The following is a 13,708-nucleotide window of genomic DNA, read 5'->3' on the forward strand; positions in this document are numbered from 1 at the left end:
TTGTATACATTATTTCTTAGTTGTTGCACATGAAAAACATTACAGTAGGTAGACTCGGTAGTTTAATAAAGTAACAAATGAATGCATACATTCACAGAGATTTACCTGAAAGATACATTTGTTTAATTTTCAAACACACAGACTGCCAGGAAAAGATCATACATTATTTTCTCTATAGTATTTGTACATTATTATATATGAGTAATATTTTATTCATCATATAATACTGACAAATTGTTTGGTAGGGTTTCATTTATGTTCATTTTGCATTGCTTTGTTGGTACATGAGACATGTTCACAGTCACATCACACTCAGTGACTACTCTAATAACCACTGTAGATCCATGTGTTTGCCCAATTATTTTTATATATTTTATATTTTAAAGATGCGTGAGATACATGGATCAAGAGAGGAAGGGGGCCCACAGAGAACTATAGTGCCCAGAGATTCAAAACAAACACTGCCCATCTCAGCAATGATTAGTGTACCTGCAGCCAAGTATTGAAGATGTCATTGCCAAACATCGAATGGACAGTCAGAAGGAAATATAAAAATATATATATCGAGCTGTAATGTATTGGTATGAAAAAGTTGCCATATAAGTAACCCTTGCCATCACAAAACATTTAGGTGAGGGCAATCAAAGTCAGATACATTTTTTTACTTTTTCCTAGCACCCTACACCAGTTCCTACGCCACTAACATTTCAGGAACATATTGCGCTTTGTTTAAGAAATGCTGTTTGAAATTTAAACATTCAGGCAGCATGTTTTTGTTTGAGAAATGTTTTCTTCCTCATTCTTTCAATCAGCCAATACAGGATGGGATTTGTAACACAAGCCGAAGACAGCATAGTATTTCAACATTAGAAAAAAAGCTTTGTCCCTGAGGCCATAAACAAGGGAACTTAGACATCTCGGAGCAAGAGTAAATATTATGTAATTAGCGTATCTCACATTGCTGTATAAAATTATATCATATCGCATAATTGCAGCTTCAACCAAAGGGCACCACAGCCGAGTAAGGCAGAGAATGAGCTGAAAACCATGAAGAAGTACCGTTCTGAGTCCCTTCCCTGAGGATTTCTTAGTCTCTCCCGATGCTTTCCTGGCTGCTTTTCCGATTTGAACATAACAGAACACAACAATGACAAACATGATGACAAAGTATAACTGAGTTATGGCCGACCAGTAATGACTCTGCCATCTGTGAATGATGAGCATTTCCATCGAGCAGATCCTACCCTCCATGTAGATACTGAGCGGCACAGAGGCCCAGTAGATGGAGAGAGAGATGCTGATTGGTATGGAGCTGATAGCGTTGATTATCAGAATACAGTGCAGAGCGTTGCGCGGTGTGCATAAGGCTCCGTGCTGCATTGGCATGCAGATAGCCACGTAACGCTCCAGAGTCATCATGGTCAGTGCTAAAGGAAAGACAAAAGTATACACCGACACCACTATAAGGAGGAGAATACAGATCCAAATTTGCATGAAAATATCAAAGAGCGACATGATTAGCAGAACGTTGGTCACCAATAGGTACAAGCAGTCCGAAGTCAGGGTATAGGCGAATAGGATGTAGCGCATACTTCTGCGAAATGCCCCCTTCTTGAAAAAGGTTGTGATGAGCAGACAGTTGAGGTACAGAAAAAATGCTATCAGAATCTGTACCACTATGAAAATGTAATTTAGCTTTCGCAATAAAACAGGAGCACCATTAGTCTGTGTTGAATTGTTATAAGCCATGTTAACCTTTTTGTATAGAGAGTATTTTTATGTATAGATTTATCTTGTGTATGCAAATACAGAATTGTGCACGATAACGTCAACTTCCTTTTTGATGTCCATGTCCATGGCTGACATTTTTAATTGTGTAAAAAACAAGATGTGAGATAGTCCACTTAAAATGCCTGAAGCTACACAGTTCCAGAAAAAGAAATTGACACACGATTTGTCCTTTTCATGAACACTGAGTGTTCTGAGATCACACCACACATGGCGATATATAAATACAACCCAATGAATAGAGAGTAATAGAGAACTAACAGTCCAATGTCGTCATACCTTCTAAGTTGCTTTTCATTCGCTATTCAGATTTAGATGTTGTTATGGGTGTGTCAGTTGAGTCGTCAGGACTTGCCTGTACTTCCTAATGATAAGGAAGTCCAGTAAAAGAAGGAAGGAGTAGTGATTCTTAGAAGAGGGATCCTTCCTTTTTTCTTGTCTTGAGTGGGGGTGGGGTATTCTCTTCTTTGGTATAATCAGGTGGGCCCCCTTCTCACTTAGGTTTCATTGAAAGAACCAGAACTTCTCCATCGGGTTCAACACTGACCGCTGTCAGTAAAGTTTGATTTACTAGTTCATGATCATTGGAAGACACAGGCAGCAATTGCATCTTCAATGCGACAATGGAGGTTCATGATTCTTATAAGGAAACGTTCCCATTGTTAGCACAAGTATCTATCTTCTCTTCTCTATCGTCATACATATATATACACATGCAAAACATACATGAATCCATACAAATATTGAACATATATTTGCACACAAACATACACAAGCATATATATTTTTTATTTTGTTGGGTCGGAAGGAGAGTTTAACCTTTTTCATATAAGTTAATGATGCTAACAGTTTAGCACGCTGAGGTAATACTGAGTCCCAGAGGAACCATAATGAGGATTATTTTTTTGGGCAGTTTCAGTCTTTCGGCCGAAACCGGAAAATATCTTTTTGGGCATTTTTCAGCCAAAAATGTTTTGGTGGCCGAAATTTCACAATTTAACAGACGTAAGTGTTACGGTTGGTGAAAAGGTTGGTTAGGACCTAGGATGCAGAGACAGAGACAGTACGGACAATCCACGGTTTATTGTCAGTAAAGGAGAACTCAAAAGATAACCAGCGGGCAAGGCGAAGACAGGAGCGGGTAGGCGTAGCTGGCGGAGGCACCGGAGAGTGTTGCGGTCCAGGGGTAGTCCACTGGCGAGGAACTGGCGAAAGGCTAACACGACGTTTAGGAATCACAGAATCAGGTTAGGGAATCGAAGGTCAATGTACACACATCAGCCAAAATACCGAATGAGACGGAATAATCTGGCGCCGACGAGAAGTCCCCGCCAGGCTTAAGAAGGCGTGTGATTAGTTGATGAGGTCCAGGTGTGCCACGTTGCGGTGCCCAGCTCCGCTCGCCACGCCCCTCACCTGTCTAAGAACCAATGCCTGGGGTGCAAATCATAAAGCAATCGCGACAATTAGGTCTGTTAAATCTGTGTTCTGGACATGTATTATTATTATTATTATTATACTGTGCATTATGCCAATGATATTGCAACACTTTTGCGCTGCTGTTTATTTACAAACAGTGCCAGGAAAAGATTATCGGTTATTTTCTATATGTATTTGTATATTATTATGCATGAGTAATATTTGAATCATCATATAATACTGACACATTGTATGGCTCAGATTCATTTATGTTTATTTTGTATTGCTATTTTAGTACATGAGACATGTTCACAGGCACACCATGAAGGACACACACACACACACATACAAACACACACACACACACACACACTGTGGTAACCCGGTCCTTGGAGGGTCGGGTTCCAGGAACGAATCAAACAGGGTACAGGGTTTAAAGCCGTTTGCGGCGTTTATTGCAACAGACTATTCCGGTACACATGGAACACAATCATTCCATCCTATAGGGTCTCCGTGAGCCTTTATCTCTGCGTCGCTGCCGTGCTTCCCTCCTGTCTGTCCTCGACCTCCTTTTAATAGGCTCCTCTGCCTCCGGCCAGGTGTCCCCCAATCACACTGATTGGGGAGGCGAAAGGGCTGCTCTCGGTCGCCGTGGCATCCCGCCCCTTAAACCTCGGCCCCGCCCGGGCCGAGGTTTAAGGGGCGGGATGCCACAACACACACACACACACACACACACACACACACACACACACACACACACACACACACACACACACACAAACACACACACACACACACACACACACACACACACATACACACAAACAGACATTGGCTAAAATATTATGCACACCCAGTCCCCTCTCTCCCTAGTCCTGTTGTGTATGTATCTTGTGAATGACTTGGTTGTTATGTGTTAGACGTAAAGGGATATACTTTGGGCGATCCCCATGTATTGTTGTGAAGAGGTTCCCCTGCTTACCAACACACAGGCTCGCAGATTTTTTAAATCAGGCTCCCAACATGGCCATTAATTGTACTACCTAAGTTCACCTTTTGATCGGCCAGCAGCTTCACTGTCAGAGAGGCTCACCAGGGCCTCTGGTCTTTGTCCAGGTCCTCTGTCGGTTATCAGGACTGCATAGGGCCAAACACCGCATAACAAACACTGCCCATTTCAGCAGTGGTTTGTTAAGCTGCAGCCAAGTACTGATATCTACGATAGTAGATGCTATACATATATATTTATACTATACCTATATATTACCTAGCTATTTTTGATGCACCAGTCATGGTTTTCCCCTGTCCAATGAACATTTTTTATCTAGTAATCCTCAAGCATTACTGATCAATATTGAAAATGTGCAATGTCTTTTTTTTATGTACCCATTAGTTTGTATACATTATTTCTTAGTTATTGTACATGACTAATAATATTTAATAAGACGGTGCTGTATTCAGACTGGGCAGTTTCATAAAGTAACAAATAAATGCATATATCTACAGAGATTTACCTGAAAGGAAGGTGTTTTAATGTATTTTGACATAATATATCAGTTTTTCCACTGTTTAGTGAACATTTATCATTGATGTTATTTGTGGAACAGCCATTTACCTTATCCATCTGGAAACTTTGCTTCCAGACTTTTTACCAAAGTTTTCCATTTTTCTATTTACACTGAAAAAAAGGAGGCCACAAAACAAATTCACCCCACCCTAACATTCAATAATCCATTCAGGCAGCAATGATTTCTTCAGGACCTTAAAACCTATAGAATTCAATCTGGCAAATCAGGAGATGCTTTGTTACAAAAACCAAACACAGCATAATATTTGAAAATTACAAATAACCTTCGGTCCCTGAGGCCATAAACAAGGGAACTTAGACATCTCGGGGCAAGAGTAAACACTATGTAATTGATGTATCTTACATTAATAAATAGAATAAGATCAATCTGCACCACAGCAGCTTCAACCAAAGGGCACCACAGCCCAGTAAGGCAGAGAAGGAGCTGAAAGCCATGAAGGAGTACCGTTCTGAGTCCCTTCCCTGAGGATTTCTTAGACTCTCCTGATGCTTTCCTGGCTGCTTTTAAGATTTGAACATAACAGAACATAACGATGACAAACATGATGACAAAGTATAACTGAATTATGGCCGACCAGTAATGACTCTGCCATCTGTGAATGATGAGCATTTCAACCGTGCACACCGAATCCTCTGATAACATGCTGACAGGCACTGAGGCCGAGTAGATCAAGAGAGAGATGCTGATGGGTAAGAGGCTGATAGCATTGACTATCAGAATATAGTGCAAAGCGTTGCGCTGGGTGCATAAGGCTCCATGCTGCATAGGCATGCATATGGCCACATAACGCTCAAGAGTCATCAATGTCAGTGTTAAAGGAAATATTAAATTGTATGCAGTCCCCACTATTAGGAAGAGAATACAGAGCCAAATTTGCATGACAATTTGATTAAACGTCAATAGTAGCAGAATGTCAGTCACCATTAGGTACAGGCAGTCCGACATCAGGGTATAGGCAAAGAAGATGTAGCGCATGCTGGAGCGGAAAACGTCCTTCTTGAAAAAGGTTGTGAGGAGCAGACAGTTGAGGTACAGAAAAATTGCAATCAGAACCTGTACAATTATGACCTTGTGAGAGATCTGTTTCAATGACCCTAACCCTCCAGATTGTGTTGAGTTGTTATAAGCCATGTTAACATAGAAGTGGCTGCTTTATACACATTTATATGTAACTTTTGTATCTAATTACCAATTCCGGCACCATTATCTAAACATCCTTTTTGGTCATGGACTGAAATTGTAAATTATGTTAAAAACAAGATGTTTGCGAGTCCACTTAAAATTACTCGAGGAAGTTGTGGCCCAGGTGGGTCAAGAAAGGTTAAACAGTTCCAGAAAACCAAAGTGACGCAGGATTTGCCTTTTTTCATGCACACCTAGTGTTCTGAGATTACACAACGCAATGCGATACATAAATACAACCCAATGAATAGAGAGGAACAGCCAATGCCGTCATACCTTCTAAGTTGCTTTTCATTGGCTATTTAAATTTAGATGTTGTTATGGGTGGTTCAGTTGAGCACATAGAACTTCACTGGACATTCTTATCAATCTACTTATAATCACTACTTCCTGTTTTCTTCACTTCAGTGGAGGTGGGGTATTCTCTTCTTTAGGGTTATCAGGTGGGCCCCCTCCAGACTTAAGGCTCACTTATTGTTAGAGATGCTCCAATTGATCCGACACCGATCATGATCCGCAGATGTTCGCTAAAATTAGCATGATCGGAGAACACACAAAGAGCCGATCAAACATGTGACGTAAATTACTCACGCAACATCCCCCTCCCCCCTGCATGCGCAGCTCAAAGCGGAACTTGCTTAATCTTATTTGGTAACCGGTGATCGGGCCCAAAAATGCTGACCGGCGCTCTAGTTATTGTTAAGTCGACGCCACCTAATGATCACGCAGACGCTTCGATGCAGCCCTGAACCTGTTTTGGTTTCTGTGTCAAGTTTTAGTGAGCAAACCAATCACAGCCGTTGCTGCTGCGTCACCTCGAAACAAGGTTAACATTTTTGTGTCAGGCCCTTGCAGTGGACGCAAAGAGGGTCCGCAAGGACGTGATGGCGGCGTAAACCCCCTTGCGTTGCGTCATTGTGGAACCATAACTGAGACTTTATGTTTCATTGATAGGCCCAGAACTTCTCCAACTTCTCCACCTGTCACTCCAACAGTGACAGGTGTTACCCAGAAGCCTTTCTCTTCAGGTTGTTTGTTCAGCTCAGCGAATGACTGAGGGAAGAACCCACCATACATACATGCATACATACATACATACATACATACATACATACATACATACATACATACATACATACATACATACATACATACATACATACATACATACATACATACATACATACATACATACATACACACATACACGCATACATATAGGAACATTTGCACACATAGACAAGCATGTATAACTTTTTGTTTGGTTTTGTTGTAATAAGAGGTTAATGATCACTAAGGTTATAATGAGTCCCAGATGATCACTTAATGATGACATTCTGTCTTGTGTGTTTCCAATGTTTTTCCATAACTGTGTCAACAATAAAACAAATTGCCCAATGTGGGATGATGTTATACAAAACATTGTTCCCATATTGAGAACTCACTTACAGGATCTATTAGTGCGACCCAAGTGTGCAAATAATTATTACTACTGAGACATCAGTTACATCTGTCTATTTGCAAGCACTTATATGTTGTTGCTCTGAAGTTTTGACTTAACTTTAACCATCTTTACTTTTCAAATAAGAAAAGACCTGACCTTTGATAAACATTGTTTCCACAAACAATTGGATTCCTTAATAATGTGTGCTGACTTTTTCAAACATAATAAAGCAAGAAGAAAATGAGAGAGGCTTCTTTTTTCAAAAGTTTTCTTGTTTAGATTCAAACAAATGAGTCCTGACAACAAGGTCAGAGTTGAAGGAAGGAAAAATGGCGGACACATCACACAGTTAATATATGCTTGTGTGAATAATATGTTATGCTATATTCAGTGTTGCCCCAGTTACCTTAAAAAAGTAATCCGATTACTGATTACTAGTTACTCCTTAAAATAGTTACTTTGTTACTTTACTGATTCCTTGATTTTAAAAGTAACTAAGTTAGATTACAAGTTACTTTATTAGTTACATATAGCTGCGGCAACACCCCCTGCCAACTCAAAATAAAAAATTACAACCGGTTTTGCCAATACTAACTTTATGCCCCCCCCTGTCAACAATTGTTCTTCCGCCACTCGCCTCTGATAGATTGAAGTCTTTGGAGACTTACTCTTCACACGCACTCTCACCCAAACAGGCAGACAGACAGACAGAAACATAGACACCCACACCCACACACACACCCACACACCACTCCATCGCTCTCAACGCCAATCTGTGATCCGGTAAAAAAATAGTAACGCACAGTGACTTTGATGAGTAATTTTAATCTGATTACTGGTTTGGAAATAGTATCGTGTTAAATTACTCGTCACTGAAAAAAGTGTTACTAAGTAACGCGTTACTGGCATCACTTGTTATATTACGCTCACGACGTATGAAACAAATCTGGCGCCATAATTACCTTTTATCTGTGGTTGTCGCAGGCCTGTAATAAACTGGGCTACCTACCTGTATGTCTACCTTACTACCCAGCTACCTGTGCACACTCTGGCTGGAGTCTTCCACAAGGCTAGGCAGACCTTTTGCTGTCATGCGTTTTGGGTGAGTGGCTTTGGACAGAGGCCTGAGGGGAGTGTTCAGATTATTTTGGTTGGATAGTTTCAAAATCTGTCTGATTCCTCCCAATTCTTCCCCATGGGGTAAGACTATTGGGCTTTAAGTTAAACAACGCAAGAAGCCTCTATTGCCTTTTCTCATACATGGCTGTGTTCTGGACATGTATTATTGTTATCGGCCTGTGCATAATGCCATACATATTGCATCACTGTTAAACTGCTCTTTAACTTAACAACAAGCACAACTGATTGCCAAAAAATTAATTATGTATTATTGTGCTAAATATTAATCAAATTACGATTGTAATGTTTAGATTGATTTATGTTGTTCTGGCATTTCTTTGTCTCACACACACACACACACACACACACACACACACACACACACACACACACACACACACACACACACACACACACACACACACACACACACACACACACACACACACCCAAACACACACACAAACACACATGCACACAAACACACATGCACACAATGTAACAAAAAAATACACACAGTCACATTTTGCCCTTTTCCTGTTATGTTTTGTATGGAATCTTGTGAATGACTTGGTTGTGATGTTCTACAGGGATATATTTTGGGTGATCCCCATGTATCATTGTGCAGAGGGTCCTCTGCTCAGTAACTAACAGATTGGCAGATTTCAAAATGTCCTGATGATACTGAAGATGTGGGACAAGGTTAGGGTGACCAGACGTCCTCTTTTTCCCGGACATGTCCTCTTTTCGAGACCTAAAAAATGCGTCCGGCAGGGATTCCAAAAACGTCCGGTGTAAGTGCCATATTGGCTCGGCTACCAGATCGGCTCGGGGTCCGTCGTCTGCTGATTACGTCACACAATACGCTATCTACAGCAATAAGGTATTTTATGGCTTAAATTAAAGAGCCTGTAATGATCTTTCATTTTGAACATAGACCATTCCCAACCTATCTGTATGGATAGTTTTCTTCTAAAAACAAAACGTCCCTCGGAATCATCTTGGCTGTTAAGATAAGCCGTCCGTGTTGCCAGATTGGGCACATTTTCAGCCTGATTTGGCTACTTTGAATCACGTTAGGCTGGAAAAACGGGACATATGCCCAATCTGGCAACACAAACCGAAACTAGACAGACCTACTCGCGCTCACACATGTGCTCGCTGTGGTTGCTATGACGACAACCAGAGCTACAGCACAAAACAGCCAATCACAACTGTCCCTTAGCAGCCAATCACAATGTAGCCTACGCCCATTCAAGCGTACAGCCAATGATATTGTGTAACGTAATCAGCAGACGACGGACCCCGAGCCGATCTGGTAGCCGAGCCAATGTGGTACTTACACCGGTATTTTGCCTCGTCGCAAAAAAAATAAAATAAATTATTGTTATTATTATTATTTTTATTTTTTTTGCCTCGTCGCATATTTGTGTTTCTGGGTCTTTCACATAACCTACTAGTTATTACCATTGTATATGTCTATGGTTATTACGGCCTTCCAAGTTCTGGAAATGGTATCTCCCTTACGTTCCACCTTCTTGCGCGAGCTGACTGTAGAGTCTGTCATTGGGCGACCGATCTCAGGGTTGCCAGAGCCACGATAATTATCCTCCAAATACGACCATTTTGGGCCTTTGGTATGTTACTTTGCCATTTCCAATCTGGCAACATTGAGCACCTTGCCGCTTCCACTCCGTTTACAACAGCACATTACATCTGCAGCCATGCCTAAACGTAAATGTAAGTTCACGGACGAACTAAAGAAAAAAAAAAAAGTAATTTATTATTTAGAATATTGTATTTGTTGTCATTATTGCTTTAATATATGAGGAGGACTGAAAAGTTTCTAATTTTCTTATTTTAATGTGGCCATATAAAGATTTATTTGTTATCATTATTGACACATTTAAATGCCACAAAAAAGATTTGTTTTACATTTGCACTTTGCAATTTTGTTAAAGTTCAATAAATAGATGTTCATATTGTCATTTCATTTGTGACATTTGTATGCATTCACATGGTCATGGTGCGGCATGCTATACACCCCCCCCCCCCCCCCGCGACGAAGTGTCCTCTTTTTTACAAACTCAAATCTGGTCACCCTAGACAAGGTGAGCTCCTGCTTGCAACTAACAGTTAATCCAAGCAATCATTTATGGCACTTGTAACTGAAAGGAGCTTAAATAAGCAGGGAAATAATATTTTTCTCTTAAACATGGTACTCCAAGCAAACCTCATTGTCCACGGTAAACTAATTGTAGGTTGAGAAAGGTGGGTTGAATTGTGAAGAGATATCAAACTGTGCACACACACACACACACACACACACACACACACACACACACACACACACACACGCACACACACACGCACGCACGCACGCACGCACGCACGCACGCACGCACGCACGCACGCACACACACACACACACACATACATACATACATACATACATACATACATACATACATACATACATACATACATACATACATACATACATACATACATACATACAAGATTGTTATTACTTGTTCAAATGTGGTTTGAACAGTTTATCAGTGACTACTCGAATAACAACTGTAGAATCATAAATTTGTCAAATTATTTGTGTATATTTTATTTTTAAAGATGGGTGAGATACATGGTTCAAGAGAGGAAGGGGGCCCATAGAGACTGCCTTTGTATAGTGCCAAGAGTATTGTAATGCATTTCTGGGGCCAAACACCTCAAAACAAACACTACCCATCTCAGCAATGATTAGTGTACCTGTAGCCAAGTACTGAAGATGGTATTGCCAAACATTAAATCAGTCAGAAGAAAATATACAAAAATAACTTATGTCAAGCTGTAATGTATCAGTATGAAAACGTTGCCATATATTTATACCGTACCATGACACCTTAATGAAAAAAAACCTCCTAAGATATTTATTTCAGCCAAGTAACACATTTACATTCAGGGCATTTAGCAGATTTACATTTACATTCAGGGCATTTAGGAGATGCTTAAGGTAAACATTTAGGTGAGGGAAATTGAATTTTGCTTCTCTTATGATTGGTGGCATTCATTAGTTGATTAACCCAATGATATGTAAGTATTAATTTCAACATAATTATATTCAAATGTTATTCTTTCAATCAGTCAATACAGGAGGCCGACAAGCCAAGCCAAATACAGCATAATATTTCAGATTTACAAATAACTTGTGGTCCCTGAGGCCATAAACAAGGGAACTTAGACATCTCGGGGCAAGAGTAAACACTATGTAATTAATGTATCTTACATTAATAAATAGAATAAGATCAATCTGCACCACAGCAGCTTCAACCAAAGGGCACCACAGCCCAGTAAGGCAGAGAAGGAGCTGAAAGCCATGAAGGAGTACCGTTCTGAGTCCCTTCCCTGAGGATTTCTTTGTCTCTCCTGATGCTTTCCTGGCTGCTTTTAAGATTTGAACATAACAGAACATAACGATGACAAACATGATGACAAAGTATAACTGAATTATGGCCGACCAGTAATGACTCTGCCATCTGTGAATGATGAGCATTTCAACCGTGCACACCGAATCCTCTGATAACATGCTGACAGGCACTGAGGCCGAGTAGATCAAGAGAGAGATGCTGATGGGTAAGAGGCTGATAGCATTGACTATCAGAATATAGTGCAGAGCGTTGCGCGGGGTACATAAGGCCCCGTGCTGCATAGGCATGCATATGGCCACATAACGCTCCAGAGTCATCAATGTCAGTGTTAAAGGAAATATTAAATTGTATGCAGTCCCCACTATTAGGAAGAGAATACAGAGCCAAATTTGCATGACAATTTGATAAAACGACAATAGTAGCAGAATGTCAGTCACCATTAGGTACAGGCAGTCCGACATCAGGGTATAGGCAAAGAAGATGTAGCGCATGCTGGAGCGGAAAACGTCCTTCTTGAAAAAGGTTGTGAGGAGCAGACAGTTGAGGTACAGAAAAATTGCAATCAGAACCTGCACAATTATGACCTTGTAAGAGATCTGTTTCAATGACCCTAACCCTCCAGATTGTGTTGAGTTGTTATAAGCCATGTTAACATAGAAGTGGCTGCTTTATACACATTTATATGTGTCTTTTGTATCTAATTACACAACGCAATGCGATACATAAATACAACCCAATGAATAGAGAGAAACAGCCAATGCCGTCATACCTTCTAAGTTGCTTTTCATTGGCTATTTAAATTTAGATGTTGTTATGGGTGGTTCAGTTGAGCACATAGAACTTCACTGGACATTCTTATCCATCTACTTATAATCACTACTTCCTGTTTTCTTCACTTCAGTGGAGGTGGGGTATTCTCTTCTTTAGGGTTATCAGGTGGGCCCCCTCCAGACTTAAGGCTCAGTTATTGTTAGAGATGCTCCAATTGATCTGACACCGATCATGATCCGCAGATGTTCGCTAAAATTAGCATGATCGGAGAACACCCAAAGATGTGACGTAAATTACTCACGCAACATCCCCCTCCCCCCTGCATGCGCAGCTCAAAGCGGAACTTGCTTAATCTTATTTGGTAACCGGTGATCGGGCCCAAAAATGCTGATCGGCGCTCTAGTTATTGTTCCAAGTCGACGCCACCTAATGATCACGCAGACGCTTCGATGCAGTCCTGAACCTGTTTTGGTTTCTGTGTCAAGTTTTAGTGAGCAAACCAATCACAGCCGTTGCTGCTGCGTCACCTCGAAACAAGGTTAACATTTTTGTGTCAGGCCCTTGCAGTGGACGCAAAGAGGGTCCGCAAGGACGTGATGGCGGCGTAAACCCCCTTGCGTTGCGTCATTGTGGAACCATAACTGAGACTTTATGTTTCATTGATAGGCCCAGAACTTCTCCAACTTCTCCACCTGTCACTCCAACAGTGACAGGTGTTACCCAGAAGCCTTTCTCTTCAGGTTGTTTGTTCAGCTCAGCGAATGACTGAGGGAAGAACCCACCATACATACATGCATACATACATACATACATACATACATACATACATACATACATACATACATACATACATACATGCATACATACATACATACATACATACATACATACATACATACATACATACATACATACATACATACATACATACATACATACATACATACATACATACATACATACAT

At 40.6% G+C, this 13,708-nt stretch overlaps 3 protein-coding genes across 3 annotated transcripts; all 3 read right to left on the minus strand.

Annotated features, from left to right (window-relative positions):
- Positions 1-804: 804 nt before the first annotated feature.
- Positions 805-1,749, minus strand: LOC130405366 (odorant receptor 131-2-like). Its single transcript, XM_056610428.1, has one exon. It carries the CDS (start codon positions 1,747-1,749, stop codon positions 805-807), a length of 945 nt encoding a protein of 314 aa, XP_056466403.1.
- A 3,239-nt stretch (positions 1,750-4,988) lies between these two features.
- Positions 4,989-5,930, minus strand: LOC130405367 (odorant receptor 131-2-like). Its single transcript, XM_056610429.1, has one exon. The coding sequence runs from the start codon at positions 5,928-5,930 to the stop codon at positions 4,989-4,991; it is 942 nt and encodes a 313-aa protein (XP_056466404.1).
- A 5,750-nt stretch (positions 5,931-11,680) lies between these two features.
- LOC130405373 (odorant receptor 131-2-like) lies at positions 11,681-12,619 on the minus strand. Its single transcript, XM_056610435.1, has one exon. The coding sequence runs from the start codon at positions 12,617-12,619 to the stop codon at positions 11,681-11,683; it is 939 nt and encodes a 312-aa protein (XP_056466410.1).
- Between the last annotated feature and the right edge of the window lie 1,089 nt (positions 12,620-13,708).

This window comes from Gadus chalcogrammus, chromosome 16 (genome assembly GCF_026213295.1).
Source record: "Gadus chalcogrammus isolate NIFS_2021 chromosome 16, NIFS_Gcha_1.0, whole genome shotgun sequence".
In the NCBI taxonomy this organism is placed as follows: Eukaryota; Metazoa; Chordata; class Actinopteri; order Gadiformes; family Gadidae; genus Gadus; species Gadus chalcogrammus.